The sequence below is a fragment of the Drosophila innubila genome, chromosome X (assembly GCF_004354385.1).
Source record: "Drosophila innubila isolate TH190305 chromosome X, UK_Dinn_1.0, whole genome shotgun sequence".
NCBI classification, from domain to species: Eukaryota; Metazoa; Arthropoda; class Insecta; order Diptera; family Drosophilidae; genus Drosophila; species Drosophila innubila.
Genome location: NC_047626.1, coordinates 5,509,456 through 5,534,478, shown reverse-complemented (window position 1 = coordinate 5,534,478; position 25,023 = coordinate 5,509,456). Strand labels below are relative to the sequence as shown.

Here is a 25,023-nt window from a genome sequence, read left to right as displayed (position 1 = left end):
CTTTGTGTGAAGGTTACACATACCATGCAAGCTATCGATGGGATTCTTATCAATGTGATGTCACTGCCTTCTATGTTTTTTCAATCAGTGCATCGAGTTTTTCCGATAGCAACGAAGCAAGGCGGCAAACTGCAATTTAATTAGCTACAAAAATATACTCAATAAATTTGTAATTGTTAGCAACAAATAAATAAAGTAAAGTTCGCTATGCTAAACGCTACATTATAATAATTTACCACCATGGCACATTCAACTACTTGGCGCTGTGCAGCACTGTCACAATAGCACTGTTAATCGATAACAGCAACCGGTCGCAACACGTGCGTGTATAAAAATCGTCATCGAAATTTGTATATGCAATTCAATTGAATCCGTAAAACATGGAAATTGGCGAAGGTAAATGAAAATATTAAGTAAAAGCATATGTATTTAAAGCAAATAATTGCAGAACTTATGTCCTGGCTGAAGGACAAGAAAAAGGAGTACACGGCACGCTTGGAATTTGCGATAAAAGTCTGGCAATCTGTGGACTTTGTGTACATTAACAAATACGAAGTGATCTGCAAATGGTTGGCGGAGACTTTATTGAACGAAAGTACAAATAATGGTGAATTGCCCACTGTGCAGCTGCAGCAGCTATTTGGACTGAGGGCGCAACCCGGTCTGGTCAGTGTGGAGACAAAGACAGAGCTGATTAAGAACATTTTAAAGTGTATACAGAGAGATGTCAATGGGAAAAGCAGATCTGGAAATTCTCTGGCTCATTCGCAGTTGCTGCAGAGTTTGATTAACTTTGAGCTGGTGCAGGATGCACTGCGTGCGGACTACGAGCTGCTCATGTCCAGCTATGGCACACTCTTTGAGTGCTATGAAGCGCAGCTGCTGAATCCCAAGGATGAAGTGGATTCGAAGCAACTGAGACATGCAGACTTCGTTTTACCACTGTTGCAACAATTGCGCGACTATGTGCAACGTGCCCAGCACCATAAGCGACTGCTAGAAGCCTACACAAATGCTGCACTGCAGCCACTTTGCCAATTATTGCTGCAATTGCGGGAGCATGGATTGTGTTGCTTTGAACAGCTGGCGGCATTGGAGCAACAGCTCACCGAGTCCCTAAACATGGGCGAAGTCATCAAACGCATCTCGCAGCAGCCGCTGCATGTGCGTCTGCTGCTGCTGGAATCCTTGATGCTCAATCAACGCTTTGATATTGAGAAACTGTCGAAAGTTTTGAAGTTTGCCTTTGGCAAACTGCAGCATAATCCTCTAGAGCAACCGCTTGCACTAGCCACACATGCGCTGGAGTCGCTGCGCAAGCATAACATTAGTCTACAATTCCAAATGCCAGAGAAAGTGACAGCCTTGGAGTTTGTTACCGGCAAACTCTTCAAACTGGTGGAACACTACCAGGAGGAGCAGCTGGGCGCGGTGCTAATGATGCTATGTGCCGCATTGCGTTTGAATCCCATGCTGTTGGAACCAAATGTCTATCAGATTACTGTTTGGATGCTGACCAAACCCAAACGCAATGATAATGAACTCGCTTTATATTCGGATTATCTGGTGCAATTGCTGGACATGTTTAGACGTCTCAGTCGTGCGGAACGCTTTGTCATGCAGCTGCTGAAATCTCTGCGGGAATGGCTGCGTAAATACGAGCTCCAACTGCCCGCCAGCGATGCCAAGCGTCAAAAACTCGCCAAGAAGGCAGAGCAGTCAGCTGTCCCATTGAATCCGTATCTGCAGCTGCTTTTAAAACCACATCAGAGTGTGGCCAGTGCTGCTAGCGTTGCCAATGATCGTCTGGCACAAACGTGGCCCAGTCAGTCGGCTGGTGCCGCCTTTACACGCCTCATCAGTCACCTGATGGCCAAACCCTCCATTGTCATCTGGAAAATGCTCTTACACACATTCGACGAGCTCTTGGAGCCGACAACGCCAGCTGTGCTGCCGGTGAATTTGAATTTTGCGCTGGAACTGCAGGTGGCATTGCTGTGTCAGTATTTGCTGGGCACACGCCTCACCGAGCAAGTGCAGCAACATCAATCGGATGTGGAGCTGTGTTGCCGGCACACAGCCCAGGTGTTGCAACAATTTGCCAGACATCTGCTGGCCCGGGAGCACAATCGCAGCACCATGAATGCCTTTCTCGAGTGCGTGGATCGTGCCACCAGCTTTGAGCTGCAGCTGGCCTATTACTGGCCCGACGGCCTGGCCAAGTCGCAACAGGAACTGCAGTTGCCGTACAAGTTTCTGCCCAGCGATGAATGGGAATTGATACAACAGCGTGTGCATAATTTTGGCAAGAGCTCGTGCCGTCAGAGATTGCAGCGCCTGGAGCTGCAGCTGGTGCAAACCAATTGGTTGCTGCTGCCCAATCAACGGCTAGAACCGTGTCCCGATGCCCTGCTGGAGCTTGTGCCGCCCCAGCTGCTCTCACATTTGAGTCGTGCCCAGAAACAGCTGCGTTTGCAGCAGCCTCATCAGCTGTCATCGGCGGAGGAGCTGTGGCAGGATGCCGAGTGTGTGGAACTGCTGGCGTTGCAGCTGCTCCAGGACTATGCCGACAGTCTCAAGGCTGAGAAGATTCAAGGCACACTGCTGCTCAAGCAATTGCAATCGGAATCAGATGAGTCCGGTTTGTCTGCAGCCTTGCGGCAACACTGTGGCAGCTCCAAGCAGCCAGCGCTGCCAGTGGCCACCACAGATCAGCTCATCGATGCACTGCAGCGTCTGCCGTTGGCTCAGCTCATGAGCAGCATCAAGCTGCGTCTCTGGCTGCTCATCTTCACGCTCTATCACGACGTGCGACGCGCCCAGCTGACGGAGCAGGCAAATCAACTGCTCGACCAGCTCACAGGTGAGTCACTGCATCCTTATCCCAAACCCAAGCAGAGAACTTCTCTCAAACATAGCAAAGATCGCAAAAAACAGAGGAATCTAAAAAAAAGTCGCACCTTAAGATAGATACTTATCTAGTTAATTGAAATAATAGTTATAACCCGAAATATCATGACTTGTCCAATGTCGGAACAACTTGAAACTGTCATAACTTGATCAAAATTCAACCGATTTTCAAGCGGAATGTCATTTTAATCTTGGTTTGGCCTCTTTATTCATTCTGCATTAAAATATTTATTTATTTTGTAAAAAAAAATATTTTCGCTCGAAATCTGGGTTTTGATTTTTATACCATAGGGTCCCCCCTTTCGATTTTTGAAAATTTTAAATTTTAAATCTCAAGTTTTGACTTTTAATCAACTTCTTATATCATAATTAGTATAAAACAACACTTTAAATTTGATTCCGAGACGTTTCATTTTTCTGTAAAAAATCATGTGAAATCTGACAAAAATTTGGACTTGTAAAGTTGTTAGGTCAAAGGTCTGACCAACTTCAAATTTCCATAACTTTGTCAAAACTAAGCCGATTTTCAAGCGGAATATCATTTTGATCATGGTTTGTCCTTTGAATTCATTCTGCATTCAAATTTTTTTCATTTTGAAAATTTTATTATTTTCGGCTATCATTGCCATGGTTTGATTTCAATGCTAAGGGTCCCCCCTTTGATATTTGGAAAATTGAAATTTTAAAATCTCAAGTTTTCACTTTTAATCAAACCCTTATGTCGTAATTAGTATAAAACAACACTTTAAACTTGATTCTGAGACCTTTTATTTTTCTGTAAAAAATCGTGTCGAATTGAAGATAAATTTTGACTTGTAAAATTGCTAGGTCAGAGGCATGACCAACTTCAAACTGGCATAACTTTGGCAAAATTCAACCGATTTTCAAAAGTAATGTCATTTTGATCATGATTTGGCCTCTTAATTCATTCTGCATTACAATTTTTTTAATTTTGTAAAAAAAAATATTCCCCCTCTAAATCATGGGTTCGATGCTAAGGGTCCCCCCTTTGGATTTTTGAAAATTAAAAATTTTAAATCTCAAGTTTTCACTTTTAATCGACTCCTTATATCGTTATTAGTATGAAACAACACTTTAAACTTGTTCCTGAGACGTTTCATTTTTTTGTAAAAAATCATGTCAAATTGTACAAAAATTTTGACTTGTAAAGTTGCTAGATCCAAAGTCTGACCAACTTCAAACTGTCATAACTTGATCAAAACTCAACCGATTTTTAAAAGTAATGTCATTTTGATTATGGTTTGACCTTAACATTTATTCTGCATTTAAATTTTTTGCGAAGGGTTCTCCCTTGTGTTTTCGAAAATTTCGGAACTCAAAGGAACAAACCGATATAGAACCTTTTACCAAAATAGTTGTTTCGGGACCTACCGGTTTGATGTTCTAGATTAAAAACATTTCAATAAAGATAAATAAATAGATTTTAGTTTTTTATTTATATTAAAAAATAAAAAAATCGGAATATAATTGTAACGATCTTTGGTTCTCTTAGATTTGCTGCACTTTGGGCAACCGTTGCCCATTTGCAGTCACTTTCCGCAGTTGCCGGAGCTGCTGCAGTTGGTGCCAATTGATGGTAGCGACAACAACGGTTGGAGATTCTACGAGATGCTCTTTGGACGCTGCATTCGTCGTGTGACGGCTGGCAGTGAACTCTTCCTCACCAGCTGTGCCGAGCACTTCCGGGAGCAACTGCAGCAGACACGTACGCTGGAGTTGGTGGAGTGTCGCCTCCTGCTGCTGGCCATTGAGACGCTGTCGGGGGCAACGGGTGTCCAGGCGAGACGCATGCAACGCCATCTGCAGCCGCTGCTCGAGATCTATGGCCAGTTTGTGGCACACAAGTTCCGATCGGTGAAGAAATCTCCAGCGGATGCGGCTGAATTTGTTCAGCGTACGCTCAGTGGATTCGCTGTCTATTTGAGCAGCTGCATCAATCGCGCCTCCAAGCAGCAGAGGGAACTCCTCGAGGAGCAGAAGAAGCAGCTGCTGGAGGAGAAGCCGAAGGAGAAGAAAAAGAAGGAAAAGGAGCAGGAGCAGGAGGAAGAGAAGTCGGAACAGGTGCCGAATCCAACTGAAAAGTCCACGTGCATCGATGAGAATTTGCGACGCATTTGCAAGATTTATATTGGACACTCGGTGAGCAAATATTTAGTACATATACCCTGTAAATCAGGATTAAAAAAAAAAAGTTTAGAAAAAATTAACTGAATGAATGGGAAAATTTTAAAAAATTTTTTTAAATGGGCTGTTTTGAAAACTGAATAAATTTTTAAAGTTTCTTTTAAAAAAATTGATTGGAAATCTTATTTTTGATCTAAATTAAAAAACATATATTTATACGTATATTTTTTTTTAGCTTTTATTTATAAATCATAGCAGAACCTTTGCTTAAAATTTATATTAAAAAAATTAAAAATCAAAGTTATTTGTCAATGTTTAATTCGTTTTTCGCTACATGAAAAATCTAAAAGTGAATTAAAATTTTATTTTAAAAATATCACTTAATTTAATTTGCAATAAATTATTCAAAAACTTTAATTTTCTATTTATATAAAATAAAATTGAAAATAAAAGTAATTTTTCTATTATATTGTTGTTCGCTAAATAAAAAATTTAAGTCTATTATTGTTTCAAAATAACAATTTTTTTGTCAATTTTTTTAAAAATTGAAAAACTAATTTTTTTTGAACACACATACGATATTTAAAAATAAAATGACACAAATATTAATATACTTTGATTTTTGTTTTGGCATTTAATTCTTTGCTTTCAATTTTAATAATAAAAATTAAATTATATGCTATTTTTGATATGCCTCAAAGCAATACCCTGTAAGCTATGTAACCGTTAGCATAAATTTAAGATCTAAAACTCAGCATGTCTCAAGCAATACCCTGCAAATAGACGCTATGTAATACCCTCTACAACCTTGATTTTAAATAGATTTTTAATACAATTTTTCTGCTTCCATTTCAGTTGAATTATCGCAATGTGCATGCGATTAAATTGTTGAATGTGGCGCTCACACATCGCGAGCAACTGCATCTGGATCAGGACGAGATTGAGTTCCTGCTGGACAGCTATTGGCGTCAATTGAATGCGGACATTGAGGCAGCCACATTGGATATTCAGAGCATTGAGCCGGCAATTAAATTAATTATTGGCTACAAAACAAATGAGGATTTCCTGCTGCTACTGCGACGCCTTTCCACACAGCTGGAGGGGATGCAACGGCCGGAGACGGAGGCACAGCATACGAGCCTACAAAATGTCCTCATCCTGCTGCAATTGTTCTCCAAGTGCTCCCTGAGCAGCATCAAAGGAGCGGTAAGTTTTAAGATTTTTTTATAATATAAATGTAATGTATTCCCTATTAAAAATTAGCTGGAAAGGCTATAGTCGATATCCCGACCATAGGAATACCCGTTACATTACTGCCATTCTTCAATAATAATCATTATTTTTCACAAAAAAACAAAACTCAAAAATAATGACTATTTCTTCAAAAATAATAATCAAGTTATAATTATGACTTTTCCATATATTTTATCAACTCAAAAATTAAATATGAAAGGTTGTCTTGGCTCACTGTGTAAAAAAAAATATCAGGGACTGTATCCTTATAAGTTTTAACGTAAAACTCAAGAAATAATCATTTTCCTATAAGTTTTAGTATTTTACTTATGATTACTTTTGAGCAAAAAATAAAACTCATGAATAATTATTATTTTTGAGCAAGAAAAGAAAACTTATAGAATAATGATTATTTCTTGAGTTTTACCTTTTTGAATCAAAAATAAAACTCAAGGTAAAAAAAAAAAAAATTAAAATGAAATAATTATATTATTGGAAATATAATTTTAAATTTGTTTTTTTGAATTTTATTTTGAATTAAAAAATGGCTTACTGACTAGGAATGTATATAAATTTTGTCCATATAATCCTTGTCAGAAAAAATAAAACTCATGAAATAATCATTATGCCATGAGCTTTATTTTTTTTTATGCTTAAAAATAATGATTATTTCTTAAGTTTTATTTTTTTGATCAAAAATCATGATTATTTCTTAAGTTTTATTTTTTTTTATCAAAAATAATGATTATTTCTTAAGTTTTCTTTTTTTTGATAAAAAATAATGATTATTTCATTAGTAATAAAATAAAAATCATAAATCTGAAGATCATGGAGAAATTGCATAGATTACACTTAAAGGAAAATTTTGGTTTATTTCAAGTTTTTTTTTACAGTTACTAGAAGTGAATGATTTTTTCAATTGAAAAAAAAAAACAAAATAAACATTATTTACTGTCCCTGAAATGTATATAAATTTTGACCAAGAAAAGTCAAAATTACAATAGGAGTTTTTATTAGTAAGCAATAATAATCCTAATTTTTGAACAAAAAATAAAATTCAAGTATTAAACATTATTTTATGGGTTTTATTTTGCGCTTTTGCTTAAATAAATAGTGTAATGATTAATGCTTTAGTTTTAAAATATAACTCAAAACTAATGTGTAAAAAATATAACTAAATAAATTATGGTTAAAATACATAGATTATCTTTAAAGAAAAATATTGGCGTTAATCACGCTGTTTTCTGACAAAACGGCTCTAACGATTTCTGTTTCTAACGATTAATTTTTCGATTGGCATTCGGCACTGCGCAAAAAGTAATTTTTATGTACAAAAAAGCTCACCCTTGTTGCTCAAAGTGCATAATGCCAATTTTCTCTTTTTTTTTTTTTATTAATTTATATTTTTATTTAAAATTTTTTGATTAAACTGAATTTTGTTCGTCACAAAATGGGATATCAGAACTTTTGGGGCTAGAAATTGCTTTCGCCACTAGACTTTTACCTCGTGTAGAGGTTTTTTTTTGTTTAAGATACCATTATTATAAATATTTGAAATTAAGGCTGAAATCTTTTCTCTTTTATGTTTTTGCCAATCTTTGCAGATGCTCAATGAGCACTTTGAGCTTTTGATTGGCAATATATCGTTGCGTCTGCCCGGAGTGGAAGATGCCAGCTATCGCCAACATGTGGTGCGTCTACTGGAGGCACAACGTGCACTCGCCAGCAATCGCACAGTGCCGCTGACCGGAGAGACACTCGATTGCATTCTGGGCACCATGCTGGATATGAACATTAAGCGGTTTATCATCTCTGGCGGTAAGCTGGATGATTTCCTGCTGCTGCACGCTGGCATCTCGGAGAATCTGTTGCTGCTGTTGCGTCAACATGCCACATTGATGTCCGATCGTGCCGCACAATTGACGGCACTGTGTCAGGATTTGATTGAGGCGATTGTTTGCTATCGCAGCGATCGCAAGCAGGCACAGAATCTAAATGATCAGGAATTGGATGGTCTGGCCGAATTGGCATTGAAATTGGTAACACTCTTGGCGGGCATTGCAGCCGGTCCGCAGGCATTGGCCGTAAAGCGTGTGGCGCCATTCCTGCTCATCTTTACCATCAAACAAATGGTCACCACCGAACGACCCACAACGCTCTTCGAGAAGGTGAGTTCTTCAGCTACCTAACTAGCATCTTGATTGATTGATTTCATTATTTATGCCTTGCTTACAGATCAAGGTTCATCTGGATCGCATCTGTCATGAGCTCATTTCCCTGTGCGATCATCGGGCCGGACACTTTATACTCCGTTCCAGCAACGAGGCCGGAGCTCGCATGTATCAGAACCTGGTCAAGGAGCACGACAAATATCACAAATTCCGCGGCAAAGTCTAAATCAATGTTACTGCTCTTTCATTTTCTAATTATAGAGTTCGTTATTAATGAATAAATATAATTATTTACCAATTTGTATATTTATGCAAGTGTAAATTTAATGATCCAACTTTTTTCTCTTTCATTTTCATTTTCTATTTAAGTTTGTACATTATTAAGTTCATTTTTTAACTTACAAAATATATTTGTTTGTTTATAAAATATGTAAAAACAGTCTTACATTTTTTTCCTCCTTTATAAATCTATTTTATAAGGCTAACAAAGAGTTAATATAAATTAAAAATTATATACGCAGCTTACAATTAATTTTTAATTTGTTTCTCTTAAAGTTTTAATTATTATTTTTTTTATGGGAGACTTTTTAATGAATTAATGTAATAATTTTCAATATGTGGCTTATGCAAAGCGTAAAATTAATGATCCGACTTTTTTCATTTTCATTTTTAATTTATGTTTTTACATCATTGGGTTCATTTTAACATTTTTAACAAATTTAATTTCTTTTGTTTTTGAAAAGTGTTAACAGTCTACATTTTTTTCTTCATTTTGAAATTACAGTTATATTCTATAAGGACAACATTTTTAAAGAGTCAATAAAACGATTTAAAAATTATATTTGCAGTATTTTCAATTTTTTTTATATATTTTATTGTATGTTAATGCGTAATGAAAAAACTAAATATTAATTAGTTTTTTTTTTTTAATATTTAATTATAATGCTTTGCTATGCAATTGAAATTATTAATCCATAAGATTAATAATCCTAGTTTTGTCTTTCTTCTCCAACTTTTTATTTTATTTTTTAAACTTACAAATTTTACTTATTTCTTTTAATATTTTGCTGTGTGCTTATATACAGAAATTTACAATGTCTTACTATATTTTTTCTATTTATAATTTTTTATTATTGACTTAAGGAACGCAAAGTATAAAATCAATGTACAACCTTTTGTTTCTTCAATTTTCAATTTGGTTTTTATTTTACAAAGAATAAATAAAATAATTTACATTAGATGGGATTTTGTTGTTTACACCTGTGAGCGTGCTTGCGTGTGTGTGAGTGAGTGTGTGTACGTACTTATGTATGTGTGCGTGTTAAAGCTCTCATTACTGTGCCCAGGATTTAAGCTTGCAAGCCGGCACACAGTCTTCTAAGGCATTGAAAGCTTTTTAACTTCTTTGTTTATGTTTTGATTGCATTGACATCACAATTGTGTTTATGTTTTTATATATAAATATATTGAAATATACAAATGCATTGTTTTGATTTAAGCTGCGCTGTTGTTGTCTAGCTCTCGCATACGTATTATCAGTGTGTGTAGAGTGTGTAAAAGCTTCTTGATACAAGGATAATTTATATCGATAAATCTTTTTATCAGGTGTTGCATTAGTTGTTTGTACTTGTTTTGGTTTCATTTCTTTTAAATCAGTCGCTGACATTTGATGATGCGTGTTGTAGCAGTTAGCTTTTGTATGCATGTGTGTGTGTGTGTATGTGTGTGTGATGTGATGAATGTGTGTGTGTGCGCGTATACACGTACTCAAAAAAGTCTTTTGTCGCTCAAGCAACAAACATTTGGCAAACTTCACACAACGGGCGCTCAGCTTCCTCTGGACGATTTCCACTAGAAAAGAAAAATGAATATTTAGTGAACTTACTATATTGTGTACGCATGTAATTTAAACTTACAATAAGGTGACACAGGTGCGACATATAAACTGATTGCACTCGACACATGAATAGCCGCACTCTTCGCACAAATCAAATGTGCAATTAGCACAAGTCCCTCGTATTAGTGTCGGCCGCTGACAGCATGTGGACAGGCGACGTTCCAGCCCTGGATTTGAGACATCTGGATTTAGGTCACGCAATATGATATTGCCATCGCCAATTAATTGATATTGTTCATACAAATTAACTGTCTGGGGCTCTGTTGTCTGCTGTTGATTGCCAGCATCCTTGGCGGCCGCTTGGAATAGCATCTTTGTGGTTTTATCTGCATTGCACATAAATGTCAAACATACATACATACATAAGACAACAACAACAACAATATGACATTTTATTTATGGTACGCACCGTGCACCGCTTTCATTTTGTCTGGATCACGCAAATCATTGATTTTGTCATTGACCCAGACTTTTGTTTGAGTAACGTTATTGTTACTCTCATCGTCTTCGGAGCGCAGGCGTTTCAAGCGATTGCTTTCCATTTTTTATATATTGTTCAACTTACTTTTTGGCAGAATTGTAATATATATATATATTTGTCGGTTGTCCTCCGTTTACTTCTCCCGGCTTTTTTTGCGTTTCTCTCCCTGTTGTTGCGCTCGCGGCTGCAACTGAAAAAGTTTTGCATTAGTGATGACAAAGGTTCTGGACTGGGCAGCGTTGCCAGACATTGATACAATCGCTAGACCATGTATATCGGTGCGATAGAAAACTTACTCAAGTCGCGCTTAATTTGAATAATAATAAAGTATGATGTTGCCAAGGTTCATTTCAAATATTAGTAGTGTATAAGAATACAAAGGAATTTTGATTTAGTTTTTATATGATTTATTCCTGTGACGAACTCAAAATTTACAAATCGAAATTAGCTTGATATAATATCGAAATGACTGAAGGCTGTATATTAATTCTATTTATTTATACATGCCTACTTTTTCGCATGCCTACTATGATTTAAGCATTATGCATGCCATTTCGTTTATTTCCATTGCGTTCCTTGATCAATTTTCTGATATCGTTGTCTTTCTCATGAATATTGTCAAAGTCGGTATTTAGAAAACTATTATTTGAGCCAGATCCATTTGATTTGTGCTTTTGTCCCTTCTTTTTTAAGGACATATCCGATTTCGATTTGATTGGTGTAACAATTGGAGTTACAATCGCCAGATTATTCTCCTTTTTTGCAGCCAAACGAAGTTCGGCGGCCGCTTCCCGTTTTTTACGGACAAGAGCTAGACGTTCAATATCCGCTTTCATCTCATTCGCTCTCTTTTGATTGTTTTGATTGAAGCGCTGCTTATCCTTGTTGTAACGGTCCCCGCTTAGACTGCCTGTTGAAGATTCCGAGCTCTTCAGAATTGTTCGATTTGGATTCGATATTTCAATAAGGCCTTCAACAGCGTTGCCCATTTTCTTCACCCTTGAATTTGCAACGGTTTCAATATTGATATTATCATTGCTACTGCCACTCCCATTCCCATTTCCATTTCCGTTACCATATTGCCAATGAAAATTTCTATTTAGATTCCATTCCAGGTCCTGTTCCCGCTGCAGTTCTTCTACTGGCGTAAACTGACGGCTTTGACCTTTGTGGTTCAAGAACTTACCGCGTGGCATTGCTTGCTCTTTGGTCCTTAATAAGCTTTTTTTTTATTATATTTTGCTTTGCTTATTAATTGATTTCGATTACAAGTTCAGTTTAGCTTTTTTCAGTTGACAAGCTGTCTGTCAGCTAAGAATGAATTGCAATATCTTTCATCTAGGCTAATGACAGTTAAATCCATGATAAACACATTTTTTATATGCATCAATTAAATTATATTCGTGCAGTTATCGAAAGCTTTGACTTCATTTACCAGGAGATCGTAGTACTTATTACATGTTCAATTTTGAAATTTAAATATTTATAAGTCCGTTATATCAAACCGCAACTGTGAAATTATCGATAAGTTGTCCACAATATGAAATCCGCGAATCAAGCCTGCCAGCCCGTTTTTTGTTGCGACATGACCAATAAACCAAGTTGGCAGCTCTACATTTGTAAGTCAGCCGTCTCGCCGAAACATATCAATCACATTAAAAAATTATCGTAAATCGACTGTGCCGTGGAACAGAGCATTTTTTTTGTGTGTGTGATATATAATTTCCAGAGAAGTAAATTTAAGCAGACGCCACTGAAATTTCCCGTACAGTTCAAGCATAGGCGTCGGCAACAGGTCACCACCCGCATTCGATCGCACAGCGTGACAGCAACAGCTGACGAAACAACAACAACAGCAACAACAGTTATAGCAGCAAGTGAAATAGAGAGTGAAATAGAATAACAAAAACAAAAAAGGAAGTTTCCAGACACAAGAAGAGCAAAGAATTGAATCATGTCCGTTGACGAGAACACGCCCATATTGCGCAGCTGCATCAAGCTGCCCTTGGCAACCGACGAACTGCTCGAGGTGACGGCCAAGGCCAAGGATTATGCCATAATGCATGGCGCCGCAATGCGCTCCAAGACGAGCTTTAGTCCGGATTCCCTCAATGTGAGTGTGTGAGTGAGCACAAACAGTTAGTTCCTGTCAGTGTTGCCAGATTTGGTGGTGTTCCCCCTAACTAGATTTAGTGGTTTTTTTTTTGGTCCTGTACCTTAAAACTACAAAGGTGTCTATTAAGTTTGCTAAAATATGAAACACCTAACCTCAGAGACTTGAAGAAAACTACAGACAACCAACTTTCTGTGTAGATTTCTGTATATTCAAATAAGATCTAGCTTATTTTACAATACTTTAAACCTCAATGTATTTTAGAATTTCGAGGTATTGCCTTAATTTATGATAACCTTTTCATAAATAGTCTTGTAGTAAATAAGCAATGTGTTATATCGATTTACGAGTGTCCACCGAGGTACTTAAATTCAATTCATTCAATATAAATATCCTTTAAAATGAAGCAGACCTAGATTATATTTAAAATTTCTTCAATTATACATGGATATATTTTCCAAAACAAATTATAAGTATTAAGTTATAATATTTTATGGAATATTCTGATATATGTTTTTTTTTTTTAAGAAGATGACAAATCTCAATTTCGATTAAGTCACATACGGTACTTTTACAAAAATGCGTCATAGTGATTTATTTAGATTTTTCAAAATATTGAAATTTGGTGATTTTTGTTTTTAGGCTATACTTAAATCTGGGTCATTATTTTTTTTTATTAAATTGGTTTAGAACAAGATTGATAATCTGTTAGATTTTTTTTATTTTGGTAATATTTTTTATATTTAAATGTATATTTATTTGGTACTTTACCTATTTTTAGTTGAGATTATATATTTAAATCTGTGTCATCCTTTCAATTTATTTGGCTTAGAATTTGTATTACTTAATTATTAATCTGTTGGTTTACTAAAAAAAAGAAAAATCTTTATGCTCATTTAATAGTTTGCACCCTTTGTGCTGGTGCCTTCGGCATTTCCGCGCAAGGAATTTGAAAAGGCGATTGCATTGCAACCGATCATTAATCGATTAATGCATAATGTGGCCCATGATGAGGAGTTTATTACCACAACGCTGGCGGAGACAATAAAAGTGGATGAATTTACGGCCAATTTGTTTAAGATTTATCGCAAAGTGTTGGCGCATGGATTTACACAGGTAAGAGCATCATTTGTTCCATTGTCCCACAAACATACATACATACACATACATGCACACACACATCCGAACGAACCACACCCAAACCACCCAAGCATATTTTTTTTTTTTTTATTATTATTACTATTATTATTATTTTTAAAATTATCATTAGTCATTGTTCAGTGTCATATCATAATCCAGATGTCATTCTGCAACCGCATCCCATATCCAAAAATATATATATTTAAAAAATCCACTTAAAAAATCAAGGATTTTTTCAGGCTGCTCTAGGTGCAGGTTCTTTTTTTTTTTTTTTTTTATTGGTGGATAGTAGTTTCTTTTGCTTTCTCCTCACTTTTTCTCTCTCTCTTTCTCACACACTCTCTCACTCTCTCTCTCTTCCCCAAACCCCAACCTTGCCGAGTTTTTCTCTGGAGACTCTCCTAAATTGGCTTGGTTGTATCAAAAAATAAAAAAAGTTCTTAATCGTCACTATCGGTGACTATATCTTATCGCCTTTGAAGCTAATCGCAAGTTGCGCACTATTTGATTTATGCGCTCATCCTGGTACTTGGATACAGCTCTGCTGCTCCCGCTGCTCCATTTCCTTTTTCTTAAATTCAAAATATTGAAATTATTTCAATTAGAATTATTATTTTAATTATTTGTGTTGTCAAATACCAATGTTTTGCGTCGTCGTTGTTATTATTATAATTATTATTACTATTATTAATGTTCTTGCTGTTGTTGTTGTTGTTGCTCTTTGATTCCATTGATGATGATAATGTTATGATTTTTTATAGCCAACATAATTAATTAATTACTCACGCATTTGATTTGAATTTTTTGCTTTCCTCGTTTCAAAAAAAAAAAAAAAATACAAAAATCAAAACTAATACGAAAATGAAATGAACCAAACCAACTCAAAACTTAAAAATTCAAATACAAAACCACACACAAAAATTCACAAATTCATAATTTGTGTTGCCTTGGTATTATTATCGTTAACCGTAAACCGTAATCCGTAATCCGTATACGTATCCGAATCATACATTAAATCGACACACACACACATACAACAAAAGCGCATTTCATTGGGCATGCTGCGCAGTGATCTGATGTTGGAATCTGGTTGTCCGGAGCTGTCGCCATTGTTGCATCATTTGGCGGATACGACTAAGTCGGCTACAACGGCTCCTGTTCCTGTTCCTGTTGCTGTTCCTGTTCCTGCCTGTGCTCCTGTTCCTGCTGCTGGCGGAGGAGGCGATGACGATGATGTGGACGAGCAGGCGGCATTGGGAAAGGTGGAGGAGGCGGCAACGGCGTTTAAAGTGGGCGTGGTGCGCACCATTAGCAAATCATCGGCCTATTGCTGCTGGAAACAAGTCGAGATCAATACGATAGCATCGGGTTTTGGCCATTTGGGACCAGCAAGTAAAACCATACAAAGGTGCTGTCTCTATATCTCGCTCTCTTACTCTCTATATATCTCTCTCTCCCTCTCTCTTTACTCTATCTCTTTCCTTATATATATATATATAAATCTTCCTTTTTTAAAGTTTATTTCGCCCTTACATATACACGCATTGCCTGTACATGCCTAAAAGCCTAACCAAAAGCCATACACACAATTACACACACACACACAGACGTATTAATAGCTATATTAAAAAAAAAAAAAAAGTTTTGAAATGCTACAGAAATGTTTTTAAAATATCTACAAAATTTTACTACTTATTTGTACTCAAAATGCTTAATGGGATATTCATTAACATTAAGATATCATTATTTTGTCAGATGCTACAAAAATTTGTATATATATTTATATATTTTATATATAATCATAAGGATTAAGGTGTTTTTTTTTTGTATGGGGATTTTTTTTAAATTTTATCTGAATGTCGTATGACAAATGTTTGAATTTTATAATTTTCATTATATTTGGGCTATTTAGGGTTATAGAAAAAAACACACATATATTACTGGGAATAATTAAAAAATATATTTTCAAATATTTTCAAAAGCTAGAGAAATATTATTAATATTTCTACAAATTTTTTTCTATTTATTTGAACTCAAAATGATTAAGGGGATTTCCTGTTTTGTATATTTATTTTGTCAGATGCCACAAAAATTTGTATATATATTTTATATATAATTTTTATATTTTATTTATAATCAAAATGATTAAGGTGTTTTTTTTTGTATGGGGATTTTTTTTTTTATTTTATCTAAATGTTGTATGACAAATGTTTGAGTTTTAAAATTAGCATTATGATTAGGGCTATATAGGGTTACAAAAAAGCACACACACACATATATTACTAGAAATATTAAAAAAAAATATTTTCAAATATATTTAAAAGCTAGAGAAATATTTTTAAAATTTCTGCAAATTTTACTATTTATTTGTAAACAAAATGCTTAAGGGGACTTTATTTTTGTATATTTATTTTGTCCAATGCTGAGCAATTTAATTTATTTTTATATCCATATATATACAATTCTTTGTCCTGACTGACTGACTGATCATATTTAATATATAATCAAAATGATTAAGGGGCTTCTTTGTGTGGGGATTTCTTTTTTAATTTCATCTAAATGTTGTGTGACAAATGTTTGAGTTTTATAATTAGCATTATGATTGGGGCTATATAGGGTTAAGTGAATAATCCGGCAGAATCGATATAAAACTCGAACGAAACAGTTACTCATCTACTAACATGACTTTGCCTCTATTTCTCTACTCTTTGTCTCTCTCTCTCTCTCTTTCTCTCTCTCTCTCTTCTCTTGAGTATGCGTTTGTGTGTGTGTCATTTAATTATGCTAGTTAATTGCTTTAATAATGATTTAAATTTAAATGTTTGATTTATTTTTGTTTTCTATTGTTGCTGTTGTTATTGTTATGAGTTATTGAAAAGTGTTTGTAGTTGTTAATTGCTTGAAACGTCGCTTCCCCGCCCACTGCCTAACGCCTGCCAACCGCCCAATCCATCCGCCCGTCACCTTGCCCGTCTGCCTGCCTACCTTGCTTGCTTAATAACAGTGCAATGCTTCTTCTCTCTTATCCTTTACCTATATACAATATACAATATACACACATATACATATATAGTTATTTATTTATCCTGATATGTTACTCAATTTTTTTAACTATCAATTCATATATACATATTTGTGCCGAGATCGCAAGATCTTATGTTGTGCTTTCTCTTTCTATCACATGACGTTTGTGCTCTTCTCTACTCTTCCCCTCCCTCTGTCTCTCTTGTTTTTTGTCTAAAAACTGCTTAGTAACGATTTATCTATCTATCTATTTACCTTTGGTGTCTTGTTACAGCAAACAAAATCTATATATGTATACTATACCATATACAATTGAAGCAAGAAACCACAAATATTTACAAAATATGTTGAAATACTTAAACAAGTGCAAATTTTGCGCTGTCATTCAACAATTTGTGTCTTATCGCAAGTTGGCCGCAAAACAAATGAGATATATTTACACACGCACACACTCAAACACACACACACACACACACATACAACAAGTGCTATAAAATCGTTATAGGTTGAGATTTGTTGTATAGCTCCAATTTCTGTTTGTAACAGCGACCGTAACGGTTATAATTTTATACAAAAAAAATTTAATTATTAAATAATTAATTTTCAATTTTTAAATAAACATAAAGATATAACTCCTTCAATTTGTATTAGTAAAATTAAAAATAATTATAACGGCTATAATATTATAAAGAAAATGATTATATATAATTAAATTCCAATTTTTATTTCAAAATTATAATATTACTTATTTTCAATTTGTATAAGTATTCAATTTGTATTTTCCGCAAGGCTGCAAACCAAAAGGTTCGGTTCGGCGGTTCGAACCATAGAGCAAGAAACTGGTTTGGGTTCGAACCCCGGTTCAATTTAATGCAAAAAAGAATATTTTTAGTGCTTGAACTTTTTCTTGACTTTTTAAAGCAGTTAAATTTTGAATTAAAAAAAGCTATAATTTTGACAACAAGCTAAATTTTAATATGACTTATCTTTATCCGAAGTCTCAAATACTTGAGTAAAAAATAATAGTAGAAAATAATGAGTAGAAAATAATAGTTATTATAATTACTTTTTTTTTCGAACCGAACCTTTTTATTAAGGAAAGTGGTTTGGTTCAGGTTCGGGTTCGTTGGGTAAATAATTTCAAGAGTTTGGTTCATAATTAATATTAATATAGTTACAATATTTTAATTTTCTATTAAAAAAATTGAAAGTTAATTATTTACTTAAATTTTTATTGAAAAATATATGAAAACTTACTTATATTTTTTAATTTAATAATACAAATTGAAAATAAAATTTAAATTATGATTAAGAAACAAAATTTTTAATTAAATAATTATTTCATATTTTTTTTATTACCACAAAATCAGATCTATACTTCATTTATATGTATAATAATAATATAACACTTATTTGCGTTCTTTGCTTTGTAACAAAATCAATATTTAATATATATTGGATTTTAAGAAAATGTTAAGGTTAAAAAAAAAAATACTCAATTATCATTTTCGATAAATAGAACTGTGTGTTGGTCCTTTGCTTATCGAGCCATTGTGTTTTATCGATAGGTACATAAATATCAGGTATAAATATATGCTCTTTTTTGCCCTTTTTAGACATTCCATTGCTATTCGTATGTATGTGTGTCTGTGTGTATGATCGAATAGTTTACTGATCAAATATCTCAGATGTCCTTACAAAGAGAACAGATTTTTTCAGACCCTTCTCACTTGTTTAGATACTGGGTATTCCCCCCCGTCTAGTACAAATTGATGGTGAGAGAACACAGCACACGTTGTAGCCATAAATCGCGCGCTTTTAGCCAAATTTGGCAGGAGGAATGAGTGAGTGTCATACATTTTTGCCAACCAGCCATCCATACATTAATCCACCCAAAATCAAATCAAATCGAAATCAAGATCGAGAATCAAAATCAAAAACAACCAATTAATTTATTTATTTAGAAAGTACAAAATTGTTTTCAAATTATTTACAATCACATTGCTTTCGCTCTCATTCACTCACTTGACGCTTACGGATATATATTTATATATATATATATAGCGTACCCACTCTTTCTTTCTCGCTCCTTGATTTATACAATGTTGTATTTTATTTCTTTCAGTATTTTTTAAATATAATTTACTTAATATTATTACAATTGGTATTTTGTTGTGTTTTCTTTTGTTTGAATCATTAAAAATTAAATACAAAATACGAAATACATACATTTAGTTTAGGCTAAGGGCTGTATATATACTATATATAATGTAAATTGATCATAATTGCAGGCTTATAGCGTCGGTCTATTACGTTCTGACTATTTGGCTCACGTGTACGAGGGCTGTGCAATAAAGCAGGTTGAAATCAACACGATTGCCTCCAGTTTCGGTGGCATTGCTACACACTTGGTGCCTCTGCAGAAGTATTAATCGCTCTTCTCTCTCTCTCTCTCTCTCTCTCTCTATCTCTATATCTCTCTTACACTCCATCACTTACTTCACTTTCTTACTGTTTATAATGCACTTCTTTTAGTATATGTTTGTATGTATTACCAAGTTTAATGGGGCAGCTAAATTTTATTTATATCCAAATCGTTTTGACTTACGTATATAGTATTTACAGTAATTGTGTTCTTACCAGTGTAAAAATCCTACCATAACTTAGAGAAGTTTCAGTTATATGCTTCGAGTAGTTTGAGACCTAGCTTAATTTATAATAAAAGCACAGGGTATACAGACATTAATTTATTTACTTCATTGTTTTGAATTTTTCTTAATTTTTGGGTTTGTAAATATAATTTGTTAAATAAATTTTAGACAAGTTTCTAGTAACTTAAAATAATGATTTATTATAGTGTGCATTCATTGATTATTCATTTTATTATAAAAACTACATAATAATCATTATTTTTTATTTTTACTGATCATTCATCACGAAAAATTGATTAATTCTGAGTTATACTCTTAAACAAAAATCATTATTTTTGAGCAAGGATTATTATTTTGTAAGTTTTATTTGTTTGCTCAACAATAATGATTACTGTTTAAGTTTAAGAGTATAACTCAAAACTAATCATTCAGGCCTGCTCAGGTTTTTATTTTCGGCAAGATTTATCGAAAATATTTAAGCTGTTATAACTTTATTCCGAAAATATTTTTAGTATTGAATTCACTTTGAGTTGGTGCATTTAAGTCTGATAAGAAGGGACCGTAAATAATGACTATTTTTTTTTTTTTTTTTTGTAAAAACACCAACTTATAATTGCCCTAGAAAATAATAATCTACACCAAAATCTTTATAATATTACAATCTCTGCATTTCCGCCATGATTTTGAAATTTCTGATTTTTTTCAATGATAATCATTAGTTTTGAGTAATTTAATAAAACTTACACCATAACCACTATTTTTGATAAAAAAAAAGATAAAAATCAAAAACAATCATTATTTTTAATAAAAACAAATCAAAATCAAAAATAATCAAATATTATTTTTATTTTTTTTCGCTCAAAAAATAAAAACTCAACAGTAATTTACGAATTCTGTGTTCGACTTTTCACCTATATTATTGCATATTCTTATACAGGAATCTCAAAGCTAACCCCCAGTACTATTTTTAAGTTTTTTTGATAAAATCATTTTTGACCATCATTTTTGATTTTTTTGATTAATGATAATGATTATTTTTGATTGTTTTGGTGTAAGTTTTATTAAATTACTTAAAACTAATGATTATTCTTGACGAAAAACATAAAAAATTTAAATATAATCATAGCCAAGTAATTTTTATAATATAACTTATAATGATTACGGTCCCTGATGATAAGATATTTAAAAAAAAAAATATACAAAATAATCGTTATTTACCGTCCTGGGTTTTTAAATACGGTGTAGCTCAATTCGATTTAATTTAAAGCGACTTAAGCTGTCGTGTAAACTTGGTATATATGCACACGCACACACACGCACACACACACACACACATACACATATGTATAAAGCACTCCATTAGCAGCACGCACACTTGAGTACTCACATGGCCCACACACTATACGATCATATATACATATATACAATGTATAGATTTATATATATACATATTATATTATATAATTATATACAATGTTTATGTTGTAATGTGCATGGGAGCCATAATAAAGCACCGTTAGCCACATTTGCCCCCATTTTGAATGTTGCTGATGTTGCGCACCTTTTCCCCCACTATGTCTCTCTCTCTCTCTCTCGCTCGCTCGCTCGCTCTTTCTTTCTTTCTCTTTGTCATTGGCATGCATTAGCTGTACGTTTCTCTTTATCGCTGTCTCTCTTTTACTCACAAATAAACAAACAAACAAAAAACAAAAACACATAAAAACTGTTGTCACTCACATTTTTGTTGGCTTAATTCGGTTATTGGCTTTGACTTGAGCTTTGTGGATGCTACTGAAATCCCCGTTTTTATACCAACTCTATAATTCTACCACCTCCCCCCCCCACCCTCAATACTACCTTTCCCACTCTAATTTGCCTGCCTAACCAAATTAATTTTGTAATGTACATAATCTTTTTACCTTTATTGTTACCTTAACCTCAACCTTAACCCACCCCCCCTACCCCCAACCCCTTCACCAGTTGTTATTGTTATTAATGTTGGAGCGTCTGTTCTGTACTTTGTCTCTACGATTTTACTAATCTTCATTTTTCTCTTTTGCCGCCCTCTCTACTTCTGCACCCAAAATCCAAAAATATAAAACAACAGCTTTGTGCTGAGAGAATTGGGACATGCCGAGAAACTGAAGCATGTGAGTATTATAATAATAATAATTATTGTAATTTTAATATTAAAAATACCAGGGAACATTATCATTATAAGTTGTATCATAAAAATTACATAAATATTTTAATAGGATGAGTTTTCAGAATTTTTGTCAATAAAAATGATTAACTTAGACTAATTTTATAAAAATCGGTCAGTAATCATTTTTGTAATAATTTTTTCGCTTAAATCTGATGATAATAGTCAGATTGTGGAAATAATAATAATTATTGTAATTTTAATAGTTAATTTACCAGGGAACATTATCATTATAAGTTGTATCACAAAAATTACATAAATATGTTAATAGGATGAGTTTTCAGAATTCTTGTCAAAAAAAATGATTTATTTAGACTAACTTTATAAAAAACTGTCAGTAATCATACTTTTTTCGCTTAAATATGATGATTATGGTCAGATTTTTATAAAATTACTTAAAATTATTCATTATTATCACAAACATGACGAAAATACAAAGTTATGTTTGGAAAGGTTCATTATGATGTTATTCTTGTCATTACATTTTTGTTTTAAAGAAATATAAATAATCATTATTTACGATCCTTGAAATTTACGCATTTTATTTTGGGAAAAAAATGAATTTTCCTTTTTTATTAGGAGTTGGTTCTGAAAACAAATTAAAAAAGTACATAATGGCATACATAATGTATACAGTTAAGCCTAAAAGAACGAAAATTGGCAATTGGCACTGCGCAAAAGGTAATTTTTATGTAGCTCACTCTTTTTGCGCACAGTGCACAATGCCAATTTTCGTTTTTTTTTTTATTAATTTATATTTTTATTTAAAATTTTTATATTAAACTGAATTTTGTTCGTCACAAAATTGGATATCAGAAATTTTGGGGCTTGAAATTGCTTTCGGCATTAGACTTTTACCTCGTGTAGAGGTTTTTTTTGTGGGATTTTAAACTTAACTTAATTGCAATATTCTTCTACATTGAAAGTGTATAAAGTTTTCGGCATGCCGAAGATAAAAATACTTTATTGGTCTTTATTTTGCTTAACCAACTTGTAGATGCCCAAGAATGATGCTCTCGCGGGATTGTGTGATGGCATGGTCAAGGCCTGGGATATTTATGGCAAACCGGAGTCGGTGATTCTGTTTATCATTGAGGATATATCGTATAATATTTGCGATCAGCGATTCCATGAGTTCTACATTCGGGAGACCTATCCGCATATCAAGGTCCTGCGTCGCACTCTCACCGAGGTGCATCGCGAGGGAAAGCTGGGTCAGCGCAAGGAACTGCTGCTGTGAGTGCTTATTAAAATAAATGGGATGCACTGCATCATAATGAGGATTTGTCTATTTTTAGGGGCACAACTGAGGTGGCTGTCATCTATTTCCGGGCGGGCTATGAGCCTGGTCATTATCCCACCCAGGGTGAGTGGGATGCGCGTTATTTGATGGAAACCTCATTGGCCATCAAATGCCCCTCGATCCAGTATCATTTGGCGGGCACTAAGAAAGTGCAACAGGCATTGGCACAGCCGGCGGTGCTGGAGCGTTTCATCAACGATCCCGAGGAGATTAAGGCGGTGGGCAAAATCTTTACCGGCTTGTACTCGCTGGACGACAACGAGGTGGGCAATGCCAACTATGAAATGGCATTACGTACACCCGAAAGGTTTGTCCTCAAGCCGCAACGCGAGGGAGGCGGCAACAACGTCTACGGCATGGATATACCCGATGCGCTAAAGGTGAGTCAAATATATTAGTTTAAAAAATAACAAACTTACACCACAGCAAAAGCTCTGCTTCGAGTTGAGACGCTGAACCCATCAGCAATTACAATAATAAATAGACAAACTGCTGAAATTGTTGTAGATGCGCAATTCTCTAATGTCAAATGTTACATTCGAACGCCTTTAAAGTGAAAAAAACACATGTCATAACATTTTTATATTTTGAAAAAAGGCGAAACATATAACTATTGATTAGCACTATTATTGGTGTTAAGCTTGATTTTCTGCGATTGTTCGTTTTGAAGATATTCACAAAAAGCCAAGTCGTTCGCACGCTACAAAAACAGAACGCTACAAATACCAACTTCCAACTGTCATAACTTGATCAAATCTGACCCGATTTTCAAGCGGAATGTTATTTTAATCATAGTTTGGCCTCTAAATTTATTCTGCATTCAAATTTAGTTCATTTAAAAAATTTAATTATTTTCGACCTAGACTCGATTTCGATGGTAAGGGTCCCCCCTTTGAAATTTCGAAAATTCAAAACTTTAAATCTCAAGTTTTCACTTTTAATCAACTCCTTATATCGTAATTAATATAAAACAATACTTTAAATTTGATTGTGAGACCTTTCATTTTCTTGTAAAAAAACGTCAAAATTAAGAAATATTTGAGTTGAAGCATCTTATTAATGTTTTTTATTTGATTCAAAAAGTTTAAGTATTTTATTTTTTATTTAATATTAATCACTACCGCATGCGACCTTTTGTTACATAATGTTTTTGTAGTGCTCAATATTTTTAATAATATTCATCTTAATTTTTTTATGTTTTTTGTTGCAGCGCATGACGCGAGTGGAGCGTTCCGCTTGGATCCTCATGGATTTGATACATCCGCCCTTGACGCAGGGTTATATGGTGCGCCCTGGCAGCGATATGCCACCTCAGATAATGGACATGGTGTCGGAGCTGGGTATCTTTGGTGTGGTCATCGGCGATGCGGATAACATTGTGCACAATTATCAAGCGGGTCACATGCTGCGCACAAAGCTCTCCACTGCCAACGAGGGCGGAGTTGCTGCCGGTTTGGGAGCCCTGGACAGTCCCTACTTGATTGACAGCGAAGATGAGGATGCCTCCAATTAAATGTATATTATATAAATCTTATAAAATGAAGCATTCCCTTGCCTTCTCGACTACTTAACGATTGTATTAAATATAAAAGCAATTATTTTTGTAATACATGTAGAATTGTAATTGATGCAATAAATTTTAATGTAAATACTTCAATATTTGTATTCCGTCAATGCGTACCAAAAAACAGTTTTAAACTTTTTTTTTTAATTTCAAATAATGGTTATTTTTGATTTTTGTTATATCCATTA

General features: G+C 34.1%; 4 protein-coding genes across 6 annotated transcripts; 2 read left to right on the top strand and 2 right to left on the bottom strand.

The window, feature by feature from the left end:
• The first annotated feature begins 319 nt into the window (after positions 1-319).
• LOC117793614 lies at positions 320-8,763 on the top strand. Its single transcript, XM_034633983.1, has 6 exons — positions 320-396; positions 449-2,863; positions 4,424-5,070; positions 5,911-6,261; positions 7,893-8,456; positions 8,524-8,763. The coding sequence occupies exons 1-6, from the start codon at positions 381-383 to the stop codon at positions 8,683-8,685; spliced, it is 4,155 nt and encodes a 1,384-aa protein (XP_034489874.1). The 5' UTR covers positions 320-380; the 3' UTR covers positions 8,686-8,763.
• Positions 8,764-10,104: 1,341 nt separating this feature from the next.
• On the bottom strand, positions 10,105-11,052 carry LOC117793888 (apoptosis regulatory protein Siva-like). 2 transcript variants are annotated; one of them, XM_034634323.1, is made up of 3 exons: positions 10,766-11,052; positions 10,376-10,682; positions 10,105-10,310 (listed from the first exon to the last, which is right to left on the bottom strand). In XM_034634323.1, the coding sequence occupies exons 1-3, from the start codon at positions 10,896-10,898 to the stop codon at positions 10,247-10,249; spliced, it is 504 nt and encodes a 167-aa protein (XP_034490214.1). In that variant the 5' UTR covers positions 10,899-11,052; the 3' UTR covers positions 10,105-10,246. The 2 variants fall into 2 exon arrangements, with proteins under 2 accessions (XP_034490214.1, XP_034490215.1); XM_034634324.1 differs by having other exon boundaries at positions 10,922-11,052.
• A 186-nt stretch (positions 11,053-11,238) lies between these two features.
• LOC117793887 (28 kDa heat- and acid-stable phosphoprotein-like) lies at positions 11,239-12,179 on the bottom strand. Its single transcript, XM_034634322.1, has one exon. The coding sequence runs from the start codon at positions 12,031-12,033 to the stop codon at positions 11,371-11,373; it is 663 nt and encodes a 220-aa protein (XP_034490213.1). The 5' UTR covers positions 12,034-12,179; the 3' UTR covers positions 11,239-11,370.
• Positions 12,180-12,468: 289 nt separating this feature from the next.
• LOC117787552 (glutathione synthetase) lies at positions 12,469-24,928 on the top strand. Of its 2 annotated transcripts, none has more exons than XM_034626104.1 (7): positions 12,469-12,950; positions 13,854-14,066; positions 15,134-15,498; positions 21,873-21,915; positions 22,966-23,204; positions 23,267-23,651; positions 24,482-24,928. In XM_034626104.1, exons 1-7 carry the CDS (start codon positions 12,792-12,794, stop codon positions 24,782-24,784), a joined length of 1,707 nt encoding a protein of 568 aa, XP_034481995.1. In that variant the 5' UTR covers positions 12,469-12,791; the 3' UTR covers positions 24,785-24,928. The 2 variants fall into 2 exon arrangements, with proteins under 2 accessions (XP_034481995.1, XP_034482002.1); XM_034626111.1 differs by lacking the exon at positions 15,134-15,498 and adding an exon at positions 19,406-19,539 and having other exon boundaries at positions 12,473-12,950.
• The last annotated feature ends 95 nt before the right edge of the window (positions 24,929-25,023 follow it).

What these genes read in the sequence shown, in the direction of transcription:
- LOC117787552 (XM_034626104.1), top strand. Translation starts at nt 12,792, where the DNA reads ATGTCCGTTGACGAGAACACGCCCATATTGCGCAGCTGCATCAAGCTG. An exon ending in TTAGTCCGGATTCCCTCAAT is followed by an intron (nt 12,951 to 13,853) that starts GTGAGTGTGTGA and finishes CTCATTTAATAG; the next exon opens with TTTGCACCCTTTGTGCTGGT. An exon ending in TGGCGCATGGATTTACACAG is followed by an intron (nt 14,067 to 15,133) that starts GTAAGAGCATCA and finishes ATACAACAAAAG; the next exon opens with CGCATTTCATTGGGCATGCT.
- LOC117793887 (XM_034634322.1), bottom strand. Translation starts at nt 12,033, where the DNA reads ATGCCACGCGGTAAGTTCTTGAACCACAAAGGTCAAAGCCGTCAGTTT.
- LOC117793614 (XM_034633983.1), top strand. An exon ending in AGATTTATATTGGACACTCG is followed by an intron (nt 5,071 to 5,910) that starts GTGAGCAAATAT and finishes CTTCCATTTCAG; the next exon opens with TTGAATTATCGCAATGTGCA. An exon ending in TGAGCAGCATCAAAGGAGCG is followed by an intron (nt 6,262 to 7,892) that starts GTAAGTTTTAAG and finishes CAATCTTTGCAG; the next exon opens with ATGCTCAATGAGCACTTTGA.
- LOC117793888 (XM_034634323.1), bottom strand. Translation starts at nt 10,898, where the DNA reads ATGGAAAGCAATCGCTTGAAACGCCTGCGCTCCGAAGACGATGAGAGT. An exon ending in CAAAATGAAAGCGGTGCACG is followed by an intron (nt 10,683 to 10,765) that starts GTGCGTACCATA and finishes TGTGCAATGCAG; the next exon opens with ATAAAACCACAAAGATGCTA. An exon ending in CGCACCTGTGTCACCTTATT is followed by an intron (nt 10,311 to 10,375) that starts GTAAGTTTAAAT and finishes TTTCTTTTCTAG; the next exon opens with TGGAAATCGTCCAGAGGAAG.